General features: G+C 37.1%; 4 protein-coding genes across 4 annotated transcripts; 3 read left to right on the top strand and 1 right to left on the bottom strand.

The window, feature by feature from the left end:
- On the top strand, window positions 1,318-6,118 carry LOC18793393 (dihydrolipoyl dehydrogenase 1, chloroplastic). The gene is made up of 15 exons (XM_007227398.2): window positions 1,318-1,851; window positions 2,472-2,618; window positions 2,744-2,878; window positions 3,074-3,182; window positions 3,298-3,422; window positions 3,723-3,848; window positions 3,933-4,013; window positions 4,370-4,432; window positions 4,530-4,604; window positions 4,685-4,763; window positions 4,876-4,976; window positions 5,117-5,230; window positions 5,335-5,448; window positions 5,550-5,621; window positions 5,721-6,118. Exons 1-15 carry the CDS (start codon window positions 1,549-1,551, stop codon window positions 5,766-5,768), a joined length of 1,692 nt encoding a protein of 563 aa, XP_007227460.2. The 5' UTR covers window positions 1,318-1,548; the 3' UTR covers window positions 5,769-6,118.
- LOC18793801 (60S ribosomal protein L29-1) lies at window positions 9,322-10,109 on the bottom strand. The gene is made up of 3 exons (XM_007227468.2): window positions 9,994-10,109; window positions 9,770-9,873; window positions 9,322-9,660 (listed from the first exon to the last, which is right to left on the bottom strand). Exons 2-3 carry the CDS (start codon window positions 9,869-9,871, stop codon window positions 9,577-9,579), a joined length of 186 nt encoding a protein of 61 aa, XP_007227530.1. The 5' UTR covers window positions 9,872-9,873; window positions 9,994-10,109; the 3' UTR covers window positions 9,322-9,576.
- LOC18793867 (GTP-binding protein SAR1A) lies at window positions 11,039-13,928 on the top strand. The gene is made up of 3 exons (XM_007225832.2): window positions 11,039-11,430; window positions 11,529-11,660; window positions 13,401-13,928. The coding sequence occupies exons 1-3, from the start codon at window positions 11,302-11,304 to the stop codon at window positions 13,719-13,721; spliced, it is 582 nt and encodes a 193-aa protein (XP_007225894.1). The 5' UTR covers window positions 11,039-11,301; the 3' UTR covers window positions 13,722-13,928.
- Window positions 14,766-16,609, top strand: LOC18792254 (GTP-binding protein SAR1A). Its single transcript, XM_007225831.2, has 3 exons — window positions 14,766-15,212; window positions 15,314-15,445; window positions 15,973-16,609. The coding sequence occupies exons 1-3, from the start codon at window positions 15,084-15,086 to the stop codon at window positions 16,291-16,293; spliced, it is 582 nt and encodes a 193-aa protein (XP_007225893.1). The 5' UTR covers window positions 14,766-15,083; the 3' UTR covers window positions 16,294-16,609.

Here is a 16,628-nt window from a genome sequence, read left to right on the forward strand (position 1 = left end):
CAACTCCTTCCGGTCGCCAAAGAACAACCGCGCAGGTTGCACCAAATTTTGTGCAACCCAGATGTATGATTAGTCTGGCACCTTTTGCTAGTTCATTTGTGTTTGTGAGGACTTGGAAAACTAAAATCTGGTTGAGATGTGACGTGGCTTATGGTGAGTGGATGGATGAGATTATACGGTTAGGATGGGAAAATGAGTGAACCTAGAGTTTGCCTTTCTCATAAAATGTTCTTTATAATCATGCACTCCACGAAAAAAAAAACACATAATATTATTTTATAATAAAAATAAAATTGTTTCTCAAGTATTTTCTGGTATTTTCATCAAAGGAATAAGGATCCAAATAACATTTTTGTTCTTATATGCTACCAAATCTATGGGACAACATGCATTAAATTTTAGTGAGTTGCAATGTATATTTGGCATTACTTATTTGGAGCAAAAAGTACTTTTTTGAAAACATTTCTTCCGCCTGCATGTTTGGTAAATTAAAAAAAGAATCTGATTTTCAATTACATCCAATGAATAATTTGCTATGTTGAATTTTGATGGTTGAATTGCATTCAACATAAGTCAATTGCAGGTTTGAGTATGAAATATGGTTTTAATGGTGTTGGTTGGTGATTGTGGTTGAGGTGAAGAAGCTGCTCTCTCTAGACTCCAGCTTGTGTTAGAGGAAGGTGCTAATTGGCAATTAACAATGAATTTTTGTGACTTTATTGTAACTTATTCTTAGAATCAATCAAATTATATGCTTTACATATAAGAAAATTCGATGAAGATAAAGTATCGATGGTCCAATTAAAATGAAGATAAAGTATACTACTATTTTTTAAATTTTAAAAAAATTATTATCATGATTTATTTTGCAGACATTAGAGCTCAACCCGTTCAAACTGGTTAAATCAAATCAATTCGAGCGGGTTGATTAATTTTATGCTAATATAGTGTAAACTTGGACTAATATGAAGTAAATTGCAATTAGTTTGGTTTAATAAAACTTTTTATGTGCTTTTAGTAAAAACAGTTCCCCCATAACTAATCTAAACAGACCAAATGACTACAATTGAAAGTATTCCTTAAATCAAGTCATACAATATAAATTATGAGAAGTTGCATCATTTTGTTCTTTTGAGAAATAAAATTCATTGGCACATTAGCTCAAAAGGAGTAATTTTGATAAGGAATTTATATTTTTTCACATTTTTACCCGTAGTCGTCACACCAGTTACCGTTATGTTGCTAATTAATTTTGACTGCGAAATGCAGGCCCAATGCGCATTTTAGCAAGCAGAGGAGAGGACAATTAACAAAAGATAGTAGAGCCCAGAAAGACAGTGAGTTGTTCATCAGCCGCACTTTGATATATCCGCCTGCTCCTACTACCTCTTAATTCCTCAACGGACAATTCGAGGCTGCCTCCTCGTCTCTCTTTCTTCATCCCCCCATAATTATAACAACAAACTTCCCTCTCTCTCTCTCTCTCATTTCCTTTCATTTGATTTCTCTCTCTTCAGATCTCTGTCTCCTCTTTCTCACATTCCCAAAATGCAGGCCTCGCTCTCTCTCCCTACCCTCTCTCCCACCATTCCCAGATCAAACTACGTCGTTCAATCAAAGCCTATCAATCTCCGCTTCTGCGGCCTCAGAAGGGAGGCCTTCGGCTTCTCGTCTCTCAGCCACTCCGATTCGCACCGAGTACGAGTCTCTGCTCCTTTGCGCTCTGCAACCGTCTCGGTCTCGGCCTCGTCATCCGCTAATGGAAGCCCTCCCAAGTCGTTCGACTACGACTTGCTTATCATTGGCGCCGGCGTCGGTGGCCATGGTGCTGCTCTCCACGCCGTCGAGAAGGTACGGAAACACCCTTCTTTATAATTTACTGAGAAATTGCGGCTCTGAGCTTTGGATTTAGCTCAATTGTCACTTTATTGGTTGCTCATCTAGCTTAACTTCTGTTCTAGTAGCTTCGATCGTCTTTGCTTTTTGCTTAAATAGACTGTACTAGCTAGCTAGAAATGGCTGATTTCTTTCTGTCTTCTGCTGCGGTAAGTTGTTCACTCGATCAAAGGTACTGAAAATGTGCATGGCGTAAGTGTATCTGTGCATATCTGATATCATGGCAAGAAATGCATTAGCTACAAGCTTACAATCCATTTTAGTTTGATACTTCAAAATTAATACATAAGACTTAGATATCTATGTGCATGTGTGTTGGTATGTAAGTAAATACTGAATTTATATAACAAACCTAGCAACTATCATGGTTGCCCTCACACAGTAACAGACAATACTGGAGTTAGAATATAAATTGAAAAATAACTACCAACATAAGACGTGGTGAGTTGTTTTTGTTAAAATATATGTATATATATATATATATAGTACATATTCTCCTGTGTGGGGTTTTTGGAAAAGAAAGGCTCTTGAGTTGGTATTTATTGATTTTTCTTTTCTTAACACAACAATTGCAGGGTCTGAAAACTGCCATCGTAGAAGGAGATGTGGTGGGTGGAACATGTGTTAACAGAGGATGCGTTCCGTCTAAAGCTCTTTTGGCAGTGAGTGGTCGGATGCGTGAGCTTCAGAATGAACATCACCTTAAGGCTTTAGGTTTGCAGGTAAAACATGATTCAGTGATATCAATTGTATGTACATTTATATGTATGTGCAGAGACAAGATTTTATTGGTTAGTTGTGAAAACTTATGTATCTTACAGTACTGCTTTATTGTGACTTATGATAGGTTTCAGCAGCTGGGTATGACAGACAGGGAGTAGCTGATCATGCGAATAATCTTGCAACAAAAATTCGTAATAGTTTGACCAATTCAATGAATTCTCTTGGAGTGGATATACTGACAGGTGTTGGTACAATTCTGGTAAGTCATGCATTCTTTCAAATTGATTTGGTATCAACACAATCAAATGTTCGCTTGCCCAGTTAAGAAATAAAGTTTGCTTTGTTACAATGCTGAGCTTGTTAGGGCATGGCTATGATTAAGTTTGAGATCTCATACAGCGCAAGTGCTGGCAAGTTTTCCTAACTTTGGTACTCTTAATACGAAACTATTCAGGGCCCGCAAAAGGTGCAAATTGGATCTTCTGACAAAGTAGTAACTGCAAAAAATATAATCATCGCCACTGGTTCTGTTCCTTTTGTTCCTAAGGGTGTTGAAGTCGATGGTAAAATTTATATGTTTCCTCCTTGTTGTTATTGAATAGTTGATGAAAGCATTTTGGTCTTAGTACCATGCTTAAGGGATACCTAGTGGTGACTGACAATATGATGGATCTGCAGGGAAGACTGTAATTACAAGCGACCATGCCCTCAAATTGGAGTTTGTTCCAGAGTGGATTGCTATTGTTGGAAGTGGTTACATTGGTCTCGAGTTCAGTGATGTGTATACTGCACTTGGGAGTGAGGTAGTTCCTTTCTTTTTATTTATTTTATTTTTGTTTTTATAAATTACCTTTCATCTGGTGAATTTTTACAATTATTTTATGTTAAACTAATGAGCCTAGTCTTCCATTTGAGGAAAACGAGTTTCTATTAATTGTAGTTTTAAGGCCTTATAGCATTAAACTATGGAGACCTTGTATGGATCAATCAGTAACTTCTCCTTGTGTCTACCAATGCAATAAGACACCTTTTTATTTATTTTTGGATGATCTAGGAGTTCTTATCTCATGAGGCAGTCTAGATTAATCTTAAGTCTTTTGCAGGTTACTTTTATTGAAGCTTTAGATCAGCTTATGCCTGGTTTTGATCCAGAGATTGGGAAGTTAGCTCAGAGGGTTCTAATAAATCCACGAAAGATTGATTATCAAACTGGAGTGTTTGCATCGAAGGTCAGCTGATGTTTATTCTCTGAATTTTATACCAAGTGTTTTCAGGGTTTCTGTTTCCGTTTTTCATTCTTTGGTTTTTAATAGATCACACCAGCAAAGGATGGGAAACCAGTCACCATTGAACTAATTGATGCCAAGACCAAGGAACCAAAAGATACTCTTGAGGTAATTAATTGGATCTGTTTAAACTTATGTAACGTATCCAGAGGATATATTTTCCTGCCATTAATGGATTTTGTCATATGAATTTGATAGCAACAGCCACATACTTCGCTAGTTGAATAATACCTTTGTCAAGGAACATGTTCTCATCTGTGGAGCTTTAATTAGCTATTTATAAATTAACCTGCTGTAATTTTGTTTCTGAACTCAGGCATATGCGTGTTTTAGACTTCCCAATTGATTCCTGAGTAGCTTGACTGGTTGCCTTATAATTACTGTAGGCATTGTTATTCCAGTTCATATGCATATAGGTTATTCAGAGGCATTTATCTGGACCTTTGTACATCCTCTTCTAACAGGTAGATGCAGCATTAATTGCAACTGGAAGGGCCCCATTCACACAAGGTCTTGGATTGGAGAATGTATGACCTCACACTTTATATCCATCTAATTTTAGAATGTTATATATAATTATTCAGCAAACGAACAGCAATAGTTTCTGACATTGCTTTTCTACAGATTGATGTAGTAACACAACGTGGTTTTATTCCTGTTGATGAGCGCATGCGAGTAATAGATGCAAATGGCAACTTGGTACGTTGCAAATTTCCTTACGAGCATGAACCCTAGCATTAACATTATAAATTGTTTCTGATGTGAATTTTGAACATCAGGTTCCTCACCTATTTTGCATTGGTGATGCTAATGGCAAGATGATGCTTGCTCATGCAGCCAGTGCCCAAGGAATTTCAGGTTAGTGTAACCAACCTGTTTTTATTTGAACCTCTCTCTCTCTCTCTCTCTCTCTCTCTCTCTCTCTCTCTCACATGCACAAATAAGTGATTATCTTCAAAACCTTGTTCAGTGGTTGAACAAGTCACGGGAAGAGACCATGTACTCAATCATTTAAGCATCCCCGCAGCATGTTTCACTCATCCCGAAATCAGTATGGTCGGATTGACAGAGGTGAGTAATTTGCTAATTGACATATTCATTATTCATCATCTATGCTTTTATTTATCAGTGTTTAACATATTCGACCTTGAATTAGAGATCTTCTAGGTGTCATCATATTGGCAGTTTAACTAATCAATTACAATTTTCAGCCTCAAGCAAGGGAGAAAGCTGAAAAGGAGGGATTCGAAGTAAGTATTGCCAAGACAAGTTTCAAGGCCAACACAAAGGCCCTAGCAGAAAATGAAGGAGAGGGACTTGCTAAGGTGAAAAATATGTACTGAGTACTTGTGTCGTCAATGAATTCTCCTTTATGGTTGCCATGTACTGTGGATATTGACGATCCTGTTTCTGCTATGTTTTAATGCAGTTGATATACAGACCAGATAACGGAGAGATACTTGGAGTCCATATATTTGGGTTACATGCTGCAGACCTCATACATGAAGCATCAAATGCAATAGCACTGGGGACACGTATTCAAGTAAATAAAGCCCGTACACTGCAAATTATGATGCGCCCCTTGTAATCTACCACTCCCAACTTTCAGTTTACTTATATTCTACTGTCTATTCAACCTTGCAGGATATCAAATTCGCAGTCCATGCACATCCAACTTTGTCTGAAGTGCTAGATGAACTTTTCAAGTCAGCAAAGGTGAGCTGCTGACTTTAACTTCTTACGACATGCTGTGTGGCTGCACTTCTTCTTCCTGATATGTGTTTACCCACATATCTTTTTTAATTGTTGGGGCAGGTTAAAGAGCATGTTTCTAGCCCAGTAAGTGAACCAGTTGCAGTCTAAGCTTCTCAATACTCGAGTATAAATTTTGAAGATATTTGCTTGTAATAGGGAGTTCAAGGAAGTTTTGTATCACAAGACAAAAGAGATCATCAACACCAGGAGAAAAGAAGCAACTTAAGGGAATTAAGGACGACTTGGCCCAAAATATTTTTCGCCTTTGTATCTTGGCTTTTAAGTTTTTTTAATGGCTTCAAGAAATACTTGCATTCGTAATTGTTTTCACATGGAAGCATTGTTTTTGTAGTTTTAGACAGTGCTTTTATAAATAATAGAAAGTTTAGTTTTAGACAGCAGCTTTTATAAATAATAGAAAGTTTGCTTTTAATACGAAACCCTATTGTAATTCTCAATAGTACCATTTCCTTTTTAATATTCAAATTTAATATATTTAAAATTAAAATTAAAATTTTATTTTTATTTATTTTGTCAATTATTTAAAATTAAAATTAACAATCGTTTTCTAATTTGGGGAAGAAATGTGACATTATAAGTGAATCTGATTTAAATTGAAAGATACTACTTACTAAATTCTTCTGAACTCCCAAAATTCAAACATCCCTAATTACAACAAAAATAGAAGGAAAAAGAGAAGATGAACCGGAAAAAAAAAAATTTGTATTGGGGTATAGGCTGAGTGAATCTTTGGGGTACAGGCTCAGCGCAAAGTTAAATACAAGGTATGATTCCTACACCTGTTCTCTCACAACACACCTTACTTCCTGATCATCCGAATATTAGGTTATTGACAAAAAGAGAAAAGACCTTATTGACTAAGAGACAGGTGGATTGGGTCATAACCCAGCTAAAGAGCCCATGATGGTATTGCACCCAACAATCTTGGTCTAGACTAGTACCTAATTTTAATTTTTTTCTTCTAAAATTTTGCTAACCGTACCGAGATGGGGCTGGATTGGTTGAACTATTGTTTTACTTAAATAGGGCTGGGTCTGTGACGTGTCCTCCACTAGCGCATTTTGGTTACCTCGAACATCTCAAGATGAAACAGAACCCACAGAATTGTACTCTCTCCCTCCCTCCCTTCTCCGGTTGGGAAAAGATCTCGTCTGAATTTTAAACTCCAAGCATGAAACATGGCTATATATAATACTAATAGCACCGTCGGTTTTGTGAAAATCATATTATGAGCATGATGACTCATTAGAATGAGATTGACATACAATCTGAGCACCTGCTGCCTCATTGAAATGAGATTACCATGAAATCATTCTATGGTTTGATTGACAAAAAATATCAACAGGATAAAAGACATTATTTGATACAAAATTTAATCCAGTAAATCCATCAATGCTAGCAATACTAGAGAGTATTGCAAAAATTGAACTCAACGAAACCCCATGAACAACAATCTTCACAAAAACCCATATGTATGATCCTAGCAACCTTAACAAAAATTTATGCTTACCTAAAATGCTCGTGAAATATCAGAGAAGCTAGCATGAGCACGGACAGCCTAAACAATATCATCAACCACATAACTATACAAGCAAACTAACTTTGTGCTGATAATATAGGAAAACTCATCTATTGCAATCAAATAAAAATATTAAGAAACCATAAAGAGCAATAGATTAAGTCAAATATTTATTGTAGTTACCCCTCACCCGAGGTACTGCGTTCAAGTTCTTCATCCTCCAAGATCGCTTGTATAAAATATATAAAAAACCACTAAAAGTCTTTACATTCTCCTTTTTTAACACATGCTCACATCATTGTCACAGACACAACATCCGATTTTGATCAACTAGATAATACTATGTTAGGTATTTTATCGTAGTTACATCGATTTTTTCATATATATTTTTTTGGCAAATTTATTGAGATGATATTTATAATCACTCAAATGTTGAATTTGGTCAACTTCTTGTTAAGATTATAAAAATTTCGACAATATCTCGGAGAAGGTATTTAAATTTTTCCAATTTTTGGCGTATGTATAAGGTCATCAACAAGGGTCTAAAAATTCCAACATTTTAACATAAGCTGAAGGTTGTTCTGTGGCATATATGACATCCTTTTTCGCGCATCTATCATATCAGTAACGGTCTACAAATAAGGATACTGACTTATGATTAATTATTATGTTATCAAGAATTGAGTGATGCATTTGTATAAGGTCAAGACTCAACTAACGGTATGTTAACACAAACTAGTAGCATTGTTCTAGTTGGGTAAGATTTCGTGTTAATGCTATGCTTTAGCTGACGTTAGTTACTTTGCATGTAAATGTTTGAGTTGAAAATTAGTAATTTGTGGTAGGAAAGAGCAAAGTGGACAGTGCGGGGTAAAATTTTGTTTTGTTGTCTAAGGTCGATGGTGCATCTGGTAATAGGTCTTTTCTCCTCTTTCTTTTGTAAGGATGGATGGTGTAATGAGAACATTTAAACTTTGGTAAGTTACAAAAATATAAACTCCCTAAAATATAATTACATATTACAAATTATTCTACAATTGAAAGGAAAAGATTTTTGGAGAATACCTAATTTTAATTCTTTCGGTGCGCTGCCTTCCTCGTCATAGAGAATTACCATTTTAGTTACCTCCAACATCTCAAGATGAAACAGGCCCAACTGGAGACACTAGTGGGATCACTCTTGAGAGAGAGAGACTAGTGGCATCCACTCGAGGGACATTTGAAACTAGAACAAAGGGAAAAGCTCTGTTGTTCTGCTGTTAAACAACAGATTTTAATATGGAGGGTCGTCCTTCAGAATTTTGAACTCGGCATGAAAAGCTATGTATAACACCATGTTCAGAATTTTGAACTCGGCATGAAAAGCTATGTATAACACCATGATGAAAGGAATAGCCGTTCATCACAAAAGAGATATAGACACAAAAAATACGGTTTAAAAAAAAAATCATCTCAGGAGCATGATGACTCACTAGAATGAGATTGGCATGCAGTCTGAGCTCCTGCTGCCCAATTGAAATGAGATAGGCGTGCAATCTAAGCTCCTGCTGCCTCGTTGCAATGAGAGTGGCATGAAATCAAGAACATTATGAATGGGGGTGATACAAACTACATTCCTCAGATATTTGATCAAACTCTTTGGTTGCATTCATTTCAATCCATTCAAGTCTAACAACCAAAACTACCATAAGCATCCATGATGATTATTCTAACCCGAAAATCAACCCCATAAACAAAAACAAACAAAAAACAATTCATCATATCTTAACCGCAACTACAATCTCAGTTTATATCTTAGTAAGTCTGCAGAAAAACGTATCTACAACAGTCCAAAGAATCCAATTGGACTAAGGAAACTAGCAAGGCTACAAATTAAAGTTGTGAACCCAAATTTTAATCTGGAAAACAAATCAATGCATACTAGACAATATCCCAAAAATTAAACTCAACGAAACCCCGGATGAACAACAATCTTCACAAAAACCCAGATAAGTGATCCTAACATCATTCATAAACATTTCGGCTTACCTAATATGCTAGTAGGATGAGCATAGACAACCTAAAACATATATCAACCACATAACTATATAAGCAACAGCAGGAAATTGAAAGAAAGAAATATAGGAAAACTCTTCCATTCCAATGAAAGAAAGAAACCATAAAGAGCAATAGAATTAAGTCAAAAACTTATATCCATAACAAAAGTAGCATTTCAGGACTGCTGCTCGTACATGTAAATTGAAATGAAATCCACTAAAGTAACATCAAACTACTATGTTACTAATGACAAATTAAGCATAAAATGACATCAAAACCAAAATAACCCTAATCAGGGAAAACCCCAAAAAGAGCCATGATTTGAGGTCCACTCCCACTCTATTCTTCCTCGGTGGCTGATTCGTTCTTGGTGTTGTTGTGCTTCCTGGCGTACCTTTGGTTCCGCAGGAACTTGGGGTCCATCTAAACCCAAAATCCAATTGTTAGGGAAATAAAAACCCCAAATACAAAGCAAAATCAAAATCAAAATCAAAATCAAAATTAATTAAGGGATGGAAGTTGAAATCAGTACCCCTTTGGTTGAAGTGTGGCGGTGCCTCTGAGGCTTCTTGATGCCGTTCCTGTGAGCCTTGCGGGACTGGTTGTGAGCGGTGTGGTTCTTCGACTTGGCCATCTCTGCAATCACAAACCCAAATACAAACACAAGTAATTAGTAGCAGAAATGGAGCTGAGAATCAGGATAGAGAGATTGAAGTAAGAGCTTTTCTAGTTCAGAGAAGGAGAGACGGCACGAACCAGAAAGAGAACGAGGGATCTATCAGAGACGTCGATTGGGTGTTAGGGTTCTCTTTGAAGCAGCAAAATGAGAAGTTGGGCTTTATATGTGAGCTACTGGAAAAACCCTAGCTTCTGGCTCTTGTATTTTTATAATGACGAAAGTACCCTTCCATTGCCGATTGGAAAAAAAGTTCGGCTTGTGATTGGTTGGGCTGCTCGCTTAAGAGCCCAATCGTGATAAGATTGGGCTTTGTTGGTATCATCGAAAACCCAATTCCTCTTACCTTCTTTTTTTTGAGGTACTATTTTTCTTTCCCTTGTGACTTGCAGATTTTACACAAGGTCTTGCTAAAATCTAAAAAAAAATTGGAGAAGTTGTGGAGAGAAATTAAAGAATTATGAATAAAATCAAATTGAGAAAAAAAAAAAAGGATTGTTAACAATTATTAATCAAATCAAGTTGTGTAGTGTTTTGTTTGATTAAAGGATTATATAATATATAAAGTTATGGCGTCTATTCACTCAAGCCCAGAAACCACATGTAATCTACATAGGGTTTTATTTATTTATTTATTTATTTATTTTTTTTGGGGGTGGTTTTGGGTTGGTATTTCAGTCGACTAATGAAAGGTAGATGCATTTTAAAAAACAAAAAAAAACAAAACGATAATATAAACTACAGAAAAAGGTAGACATACGTTTAGATTAGATTAAAGTAGTGGATGTGCTCTCCACTATGCACTCAAGTTTGAATCTCATCCCCGTAATTTAGATTAGATTAAAGTAAAAAAATTTTATAAAAAAATTATAAATAAGAGATATTTCTCACAAACGCTATCAAAGTATCATCATTTCCTTTCTATATTGCTAAAAAGGGATGTATTTCATCTTATTTTGTAAAGAGGAAAAGTAAATTAATGGTCCAAAGTCAAAACGACAGAGAGGCAAATGCAATTACAAAACAACAAGGCAAGCCAATCAGATTTAGGTAAGCACATAAAATTTATTTTCCAAATTACATAATATTTCCCATACATATTTAATCAGAGTTAGGTGAGTATTTATATCAACCTCAATATGGTGAAAATTAATCTCACATAATTCATCAAAATCACCACCATCACTTGCTTGCAGAGCCCAGAAATCCACCGGCTCCAGTTGTAACGCTGAACTGGCACACAAACGACAACACTTTACAGCCATTTAAATAAAATTTCTTTATTTCGTCATTATTTCATTAGTCTGTTTCGATCTCTGCGCTTGATTTGTTGTGGGTATTTAGTATTTCTCTCGCCAACCCACCGATCTGGTCCTTGAGAAGAAGCCATGTTCCTGGTCGACTGGTTCTATGGCGTCCTTGCCTCTCTGGGCCTGTGGCAGAAGGAGGCCAAGATTCTGTTTTTGGGCCTCGACAACGCCGGCAAGACCACGCTCCTCCACATGTTGAAGGATGAGGTTTCTCTCTTTCTCTTTTTGCATTATCATGGCTTATTTTTGTTGGGTTTTTCTTGATTTTGATAAATATGTATGTATGTGGTGATGGGTTGTTGCAGAGACTAGTGCAGCATCAGCCGACCCAGCACCCAACTTCGGAGGAATTGAGCATTGGGAAGATTAAATTCAAGGCTTTTGATTTGGGTGGCCACCAGATCGCTCGCAGAGTCTGGAAGGATTACTATGCTAAGGTGTTTAGACTCACACCCAGTATTAGATTTGTAATACTAAGTTGTTCTAAGATTTGATTGATTATAGTTTTCAGCTGAAACATGATCTGCACATTGCTTGCTATGAATTTCGTGCTTGCACTATAAGGATGGCTGCTACCAATACGTGAATCATAATCTCTTGTTTTACTTGAGTGGTAAATTATGTTTCTGGGTTAAAAATCTCATACAATGGTACAGTTTATCAGATTTGGGAAGGATTCCTACGCAGTACAGATTGTTTCTAACTTTCATTTATTTATATATTTCGATGTCTTTCTTTGTTTTCAAATTTTTTTGGATGATTGTAGCTTTTGTTGCTTGTCTACATCATGTTTTAATGCAACTATTGGGTTTATCTCAGTAGATGGGAAAGCTGAAAGTAGGATGGCTGCTACCAATACGTGAATCATAATCTCTTGTTTTACTTGAGTGGTAAATTATGTTTCTGGGTTAAAAATCTCATACAATGGTACAGTTTATCAGATTTGGGAAGGATTCCTACGCAGTACAGATTGTTTCTAACTTTCATTTATTTATATATTTCGATGTCTTTCTTTGTTTTCAAATTTTTTTGGATGATTGTAGCTTTTGTTGCTTGTCTACATCATGTTTTAATGCAACTATTGGGTTTATCTCAGTAGATGGGAAAGCTGAAAGTAGGCTGATTTGTTTGCTATTGCTGGTTCGCATGTTTTGCCTTCATAATCCCAGCTAAAATTCCCTTTTGGTTATCCGATTCATGGGAGGCAAACATTTACAATGGAGATTTTGCTGAGAGCACCTTTTTTTTTTTTTTCCAGTCTTTCTGGAGGTGTTTTACTTGTGTCTTTCCATACATGGTGTCCTATGAAAGCTATCATGATTCATGACTGTGGTTTGGGCTAGAGTTGATGACCTATTCTTCCATTAAGAAAACCTGGGTCTCAACGTTTTATTCTGTGGATTAACTTGACACTAATTATTTCGTAGTTTTAGAAAACAACATAGAGTATGGTTCAACACCCTAAACCATGCTTTTCTGTTTTTCTTTTCCTGTTTATTGCTGACGTATGGGAAAATGTTTTAAGTCAATTTTATATGTTTGAGACCTTTAATTCGCAAAAAGTGTAACTTATTCTTGCCATTCTGTCCTAGCTTTTCAAAAATCACAGCATCAACTTACATGTATTCACGCACATGCTTCCTAGTTCTTTTTCCCTTTCTAATAAATAACTTTGTAGACCTACTCCATATTTCCTAGTGGAGAAGTCAGAAGAGTGAAAAAGAGAAGACAACCGTAAGAGACTTATGAAAAGTGGAAAGTGGGTTTATGACTTATGAGCTATTCCAGACATTTGAAGATTTAGTTGAGGTTGCTTCTCTTCACAGGGGTGCCAATTTGTGTGGTGATTATAGTTTGAATTAGACTTGAGGACCTCCCAAAGTAAATGCTTAGTATTTACCTTCATGCATTCAGTTTGGTTTCCCTTACACATGACAAGTACAGTCTTTATATCATCTCTGCCCTCTCACGGTTTTCATGATTGCATATGAAATTCTTTTTTTTTTCCTGCACCAAGCTCTACTTTATCAAATATATAAAGTGCTATAATTCCTTTACTGCTCGAGTTTGTGATTCCTTCATTCCTGTTAGTGAATTTGAGTTATCTAGGATTGTGCCAAAGTAAATAAATGCTGCAAGTTTTTAATTCAACTTTTTTTCTTCTCTGTTGTGAACAGGTGGATGCAGTGGTTTACCTGGTTGATGCATACGACAAGGATCGTTTTGCAGAATCAAAGAAGGAGCTGGATGCACTCCTTTCAGATGAGAGCCTGGCAACTGTTCCATTTCTTGTGCTGGGCAACAAGATTGACATACCCTATGCTGCTTCAGAAGAGGAGCTGCGATATCATCTAGGACTGACTAACTTCACTACTGGGAAGGGAAAAGTGAATCTTACGGACACCACTGTCCGCCCCCTAGAGGTTTTCATGTGCAGTATCGTCCGCAAGATGGGGTACGGGGATGGCTTCAAGTGGGTCTCCCAATATATCAAATAGAGAGTAGAGTAGGGGGATCCTTTTTGGCGTAGTATTTGTGTGGTACTTTTTTCCTGCGAATTTGTAGTATCTGACCACAATTATAATGGAAGAGGATTTTCTTATTTGATTTTTATCAGATTGAAGGATTAAACACTATCATCATAATATATCAATTTGTTGCAATGTTCGATTTTAAATATGTGCTTCTTGAACCAGATTCAGTGTGATTCTTTTCTGATAAACTATTTACTATTTTTAAGCATTGTTTTTGGTTGAGTAGTTTCCTATTCCTTTTTTCTTTTGAATTTCTTAATTGTTTGAACTATGTTTCCCTTCTAGTGATGTGTTGTACTCTACACTTTTGCAGCACTGATAATTTCTCTGGTTGTGCTGGTTTTGGCATGTTCTTTCTAATGAGCAAAACACCAGCAACCCCCCCACCCTCTTCCTAGCAGCCTCGACACCAAACCCCTCCCAACACACCCGCAGGAGTCAACCACCCACTTCTCCAGCACACACAACACCATCGATGTCTCTTTGTGTATGTCTCTCTGGAACTGACTCTGAAAAGAATACCCTGAAACTTTTATTTCCTAACAAATCTGTAAGATTTAACACGAAGAGCTGTTGAGTTGGGGGAACGCGAGGTTGTGTGTTGTATGGGTTCTCTCAAATCTCGTAGAAGCAAAGGTAATTAAAAAGAAACTCTTAAGCCAGTAGGATATAACTTTGTTGGTTGAGCCCTTTCACACTTTCACATTCATCTCTGTAATGGAAGAAGAGGTTCGAATATCCAATGAATATTTTGTGTAAATCCTAAACACAAAAATTTTGTCATTATAAAAAAGTGACTGACAAACACAACTTTAAAATTTTAGGGAAATAAAAAAGTGATGATCTGGCACTGGCGTTGTACTAGATAATCACCCTCAGCTCAGCATGCCCTGAGATGACTCCACGCATGCATTTTTGTCGAGGCTCCTTCCCTCCACTGACTCTACCAGTTTCCAACTCGATGGCTTTGACACAAAACACAACGCAATGACGCGTACCACCCAATCACATCGCTCCACGTAGGGTCCGCACTCCCCAAACCGGCATTTTACGGTCACCATACGTATCCACCGGCTCCACGTCATCACCCTTCTCTCACCAAACCTCTCCGCTTACCCACCAAAGCAGTCAACACTGTCCAGCTTACGCACTCTTTGACCGTCCATAAAAATATATAATTTCCCGGAAAATCTTTCAAAATACCAACCAAAACAGAAAATTAGGATATTCCGTCACTTTTCCCTCACCTTCTTCTTTCAGAATCTGAGTTAAATTTTGTTTTCAGTGGAATTTGAAAATCTCTGTGCTTTGAATTTCTCTTCGGATATGTTTCTGGTGGATTGGTTCTATGGGGTTCTGGCGTCGCTAGGGCTATGGCAGAAAGAGGCGAAGATCTTGTTCTTAGGGCTTGATAATGCCGGAAAGACCACCTTGCTTCACATGCTCAAAGATGAGGTGCCGGGTCTCTCTCGTTCTCTGTCTTTATTTGAATTTCTTATTTGGGACGATTGCTGTTTCGTTTTGGGTTGAACAAGTTAGGGTTTTTTTGGTTGCAGAGATTAGTTCAACACCAACCGACCCAGTATCCGACCTCGGAGGAACTGAGTATAGGGCAGATTAAGTTCAAGGCCTTTGATTTGGGTGGCCATCAGATCGCTCGCAGAGTCTGGAAGGACTATTACGCCAAGGTTTAGATTTTACCCAAAATACCAATTCAAGTTCTTTGATTTTTGATATGGTAATTTAGGGTTTGATTTGATTCGTTCTTAGAAATTGTGGTTGCATGTTATAGATGTTGGATAAAAAATGAAAAGTTTAGCATATACATGCGTGTGTATGGTATGTTTGTGTATGTATATATGCAATGGAATAGAACCCTGTTGGAATAAAGAAATAATGGAACCCTTGGTAGTGACTAAATGAATTTTTAAGCCATCCCTTGTTTTTGTAGTCACTCACATCCATGGGTAAGTCACATGCAGTGGATTTCATGTTATTTTATTCCTATTCCTAGTCCTTGAACTTGAAGTTATAGGTGCAGGGTTGCAGTCAAGAGTTTGGTTGGTTGTGATTACTATAAGCCAATTGATGGTTTTTGTCAAATTAATTTTGGGTTCTAATGGGTGATTTTCTCAGAATGGGGCTTAGCCCATGATTTGTCTTTATGTGATGAGCATATATTCATACATGATGTGCTACCTATTTGATTGTTTAGGTGGATGCTGTAGTCTACCTGGTTGATGCTTATGACAAGGAGAGATTTGCAGAGTCAAAGAAGGAGCTCGATGCTCTTCTCTCCGACGAGTCACTTGCAAATGTCCCATTTCTCATATTGGGAAACAAGATTGACATACCTTATGCTGCCTCAGAGGACGAGCTGCGTCACCATATGGGCCTGACAAACTTCACCACAGGTAAAGGGAAGGTGAATCTGGCCGATTCCAATGTTCGCCCCCTTGAGGTGTTCATGTGCAGCATTGTCCGTAAGATGGGATACGGCGAAGGCTTCAAGTGGCTCTCTCAATACATCAATTAGGCGGAACAATGGAGAAGCAGCTGTGCCACAGGAGATGGTAGTTTTGCTGCCGCTTTTGGACTCTCCATTAGATTTGATGTTGTCTATTTCAAAGCATAGATGCTTATGTAAAGTGGATGTGTTATCTTTAGATGCATAGCAGGTTTTTGCTCTTCAATTTTAGCTTCGAAACCCAGTGTGCATTTTCTTACTATTTCTTCTATAATGTTTTTTTATGTTCAGGATAGGTTAGTTGTGTTAGTTTTCTTACCATGTATTGGTAATTAGATTGCAGAACCAATGAATATTTACAGAATGCCTACTCTGCCTTCATGCTTCCTGTTTTTCTACCTTGC

Source organism: Prunus persica, chromosome G1 (assembly GCF_000346465.2).
Source record: "Prunus persica cultivar Lovell chromosome G1, Prunus_persica_NCBIv2, whole genome shotgun sequence".
Lineage (NCBI taxonomy): Eukaryota > Viridiplantae > Streptophyta > Magnoliopsida > Rosales > Rosaceae > Prunus > Prunus persica.

What these genes read in the sequence shown, in the direction of transcription:
- LOC18792254 (XM_007225831.2), top strand. Translation starts at nt 15,084, where the DNA reads ATGTTTCTGGTGGATTGGTTCTATGGGGTTCTGGCGTCGCTAGGGCTA. An exon ending in TTCACATGCTCAAAGATGAG is followed by an intron (nt 15,213 to 15,313) that starts GTGCCGGGTCTC and finishes TTTTGGTTGCAG; the next exon opens with AGATTAGTTCAACACCAACC. An exon ending in GGAAGGACTATTACGCCAAG is followed by an intron (nt 15,446 to 15,972) that starts GTTTAGATTTTA and finishes TTGATTGTTTAG; the next exon opens with GTGGATGCTGTAGTCTACCT.
- LOC18793801 (XM_007227468.2), bottom strand. Translation starts at nt 9,871, where the DNA reads ATGGCCAAGTCGAAGAACCACACCGCTCACAACCAGTCCCGCAAGGCT. An exon ending in GCCACACTTCAACCAAAGGG is followed by an intron (nt 9,661 to 9,769) that starts GTACTGATTTCA and finishes TTTTGGGTTTAG; the next exon opens with ATGGACCCCAAGTTCCTGCG.
- LOC18793867 (XM_007225832.2), top strand. Translation starts at nt 11,302, where the DNA reads ATGTTCCTGGTCGACTGGTTCTATGGCGTCCTTGCCTCTCTGGGCCTG. An exon ending in TCCACATGTTGAAGGATGAG is followed by an intron (nt 11,431 to 11,528) that starts GTTTCTCTCTTT and finishes GGGTTGTTGCAG; the next exon opens with AGACTAGTGCAGCATCAGCC. An exon ending in GGAAGGATTACTATGCTAAG is followed by an intron (nt 11,661 to 13,400) that starts GTGTTTAGACTC and finishes TGTTGTGAACAG; the next exon opens with GTGGATGCAGTGGTTTACCT.
- LOC18793393 (XM_007227398.2), top strand. Translation starts at nt 1,549, where the DNA reads ATGCAGGCCTCGCTCTCTCTCCCTACCCTCTCTCCCACCATTCCCAGA. An exon ending in CTCTCCACGCCGTCGAGAAG is followed by an intron (nt 1,852 to 2,471) that starts GTACGGAAACAC and finishes CAACAATTGCAG; the next exon opens with GGTCTGAAAACTGCCATCGT. An exon ending in CACTGGGGACACGTATTCAA is followed by an intron (nt 5,449 to 5,549) that starts GTAAATAAAGCC and finishes TCAACCTTGCAG; the next exon opens with GATATCAAATTCGCAGTCCA.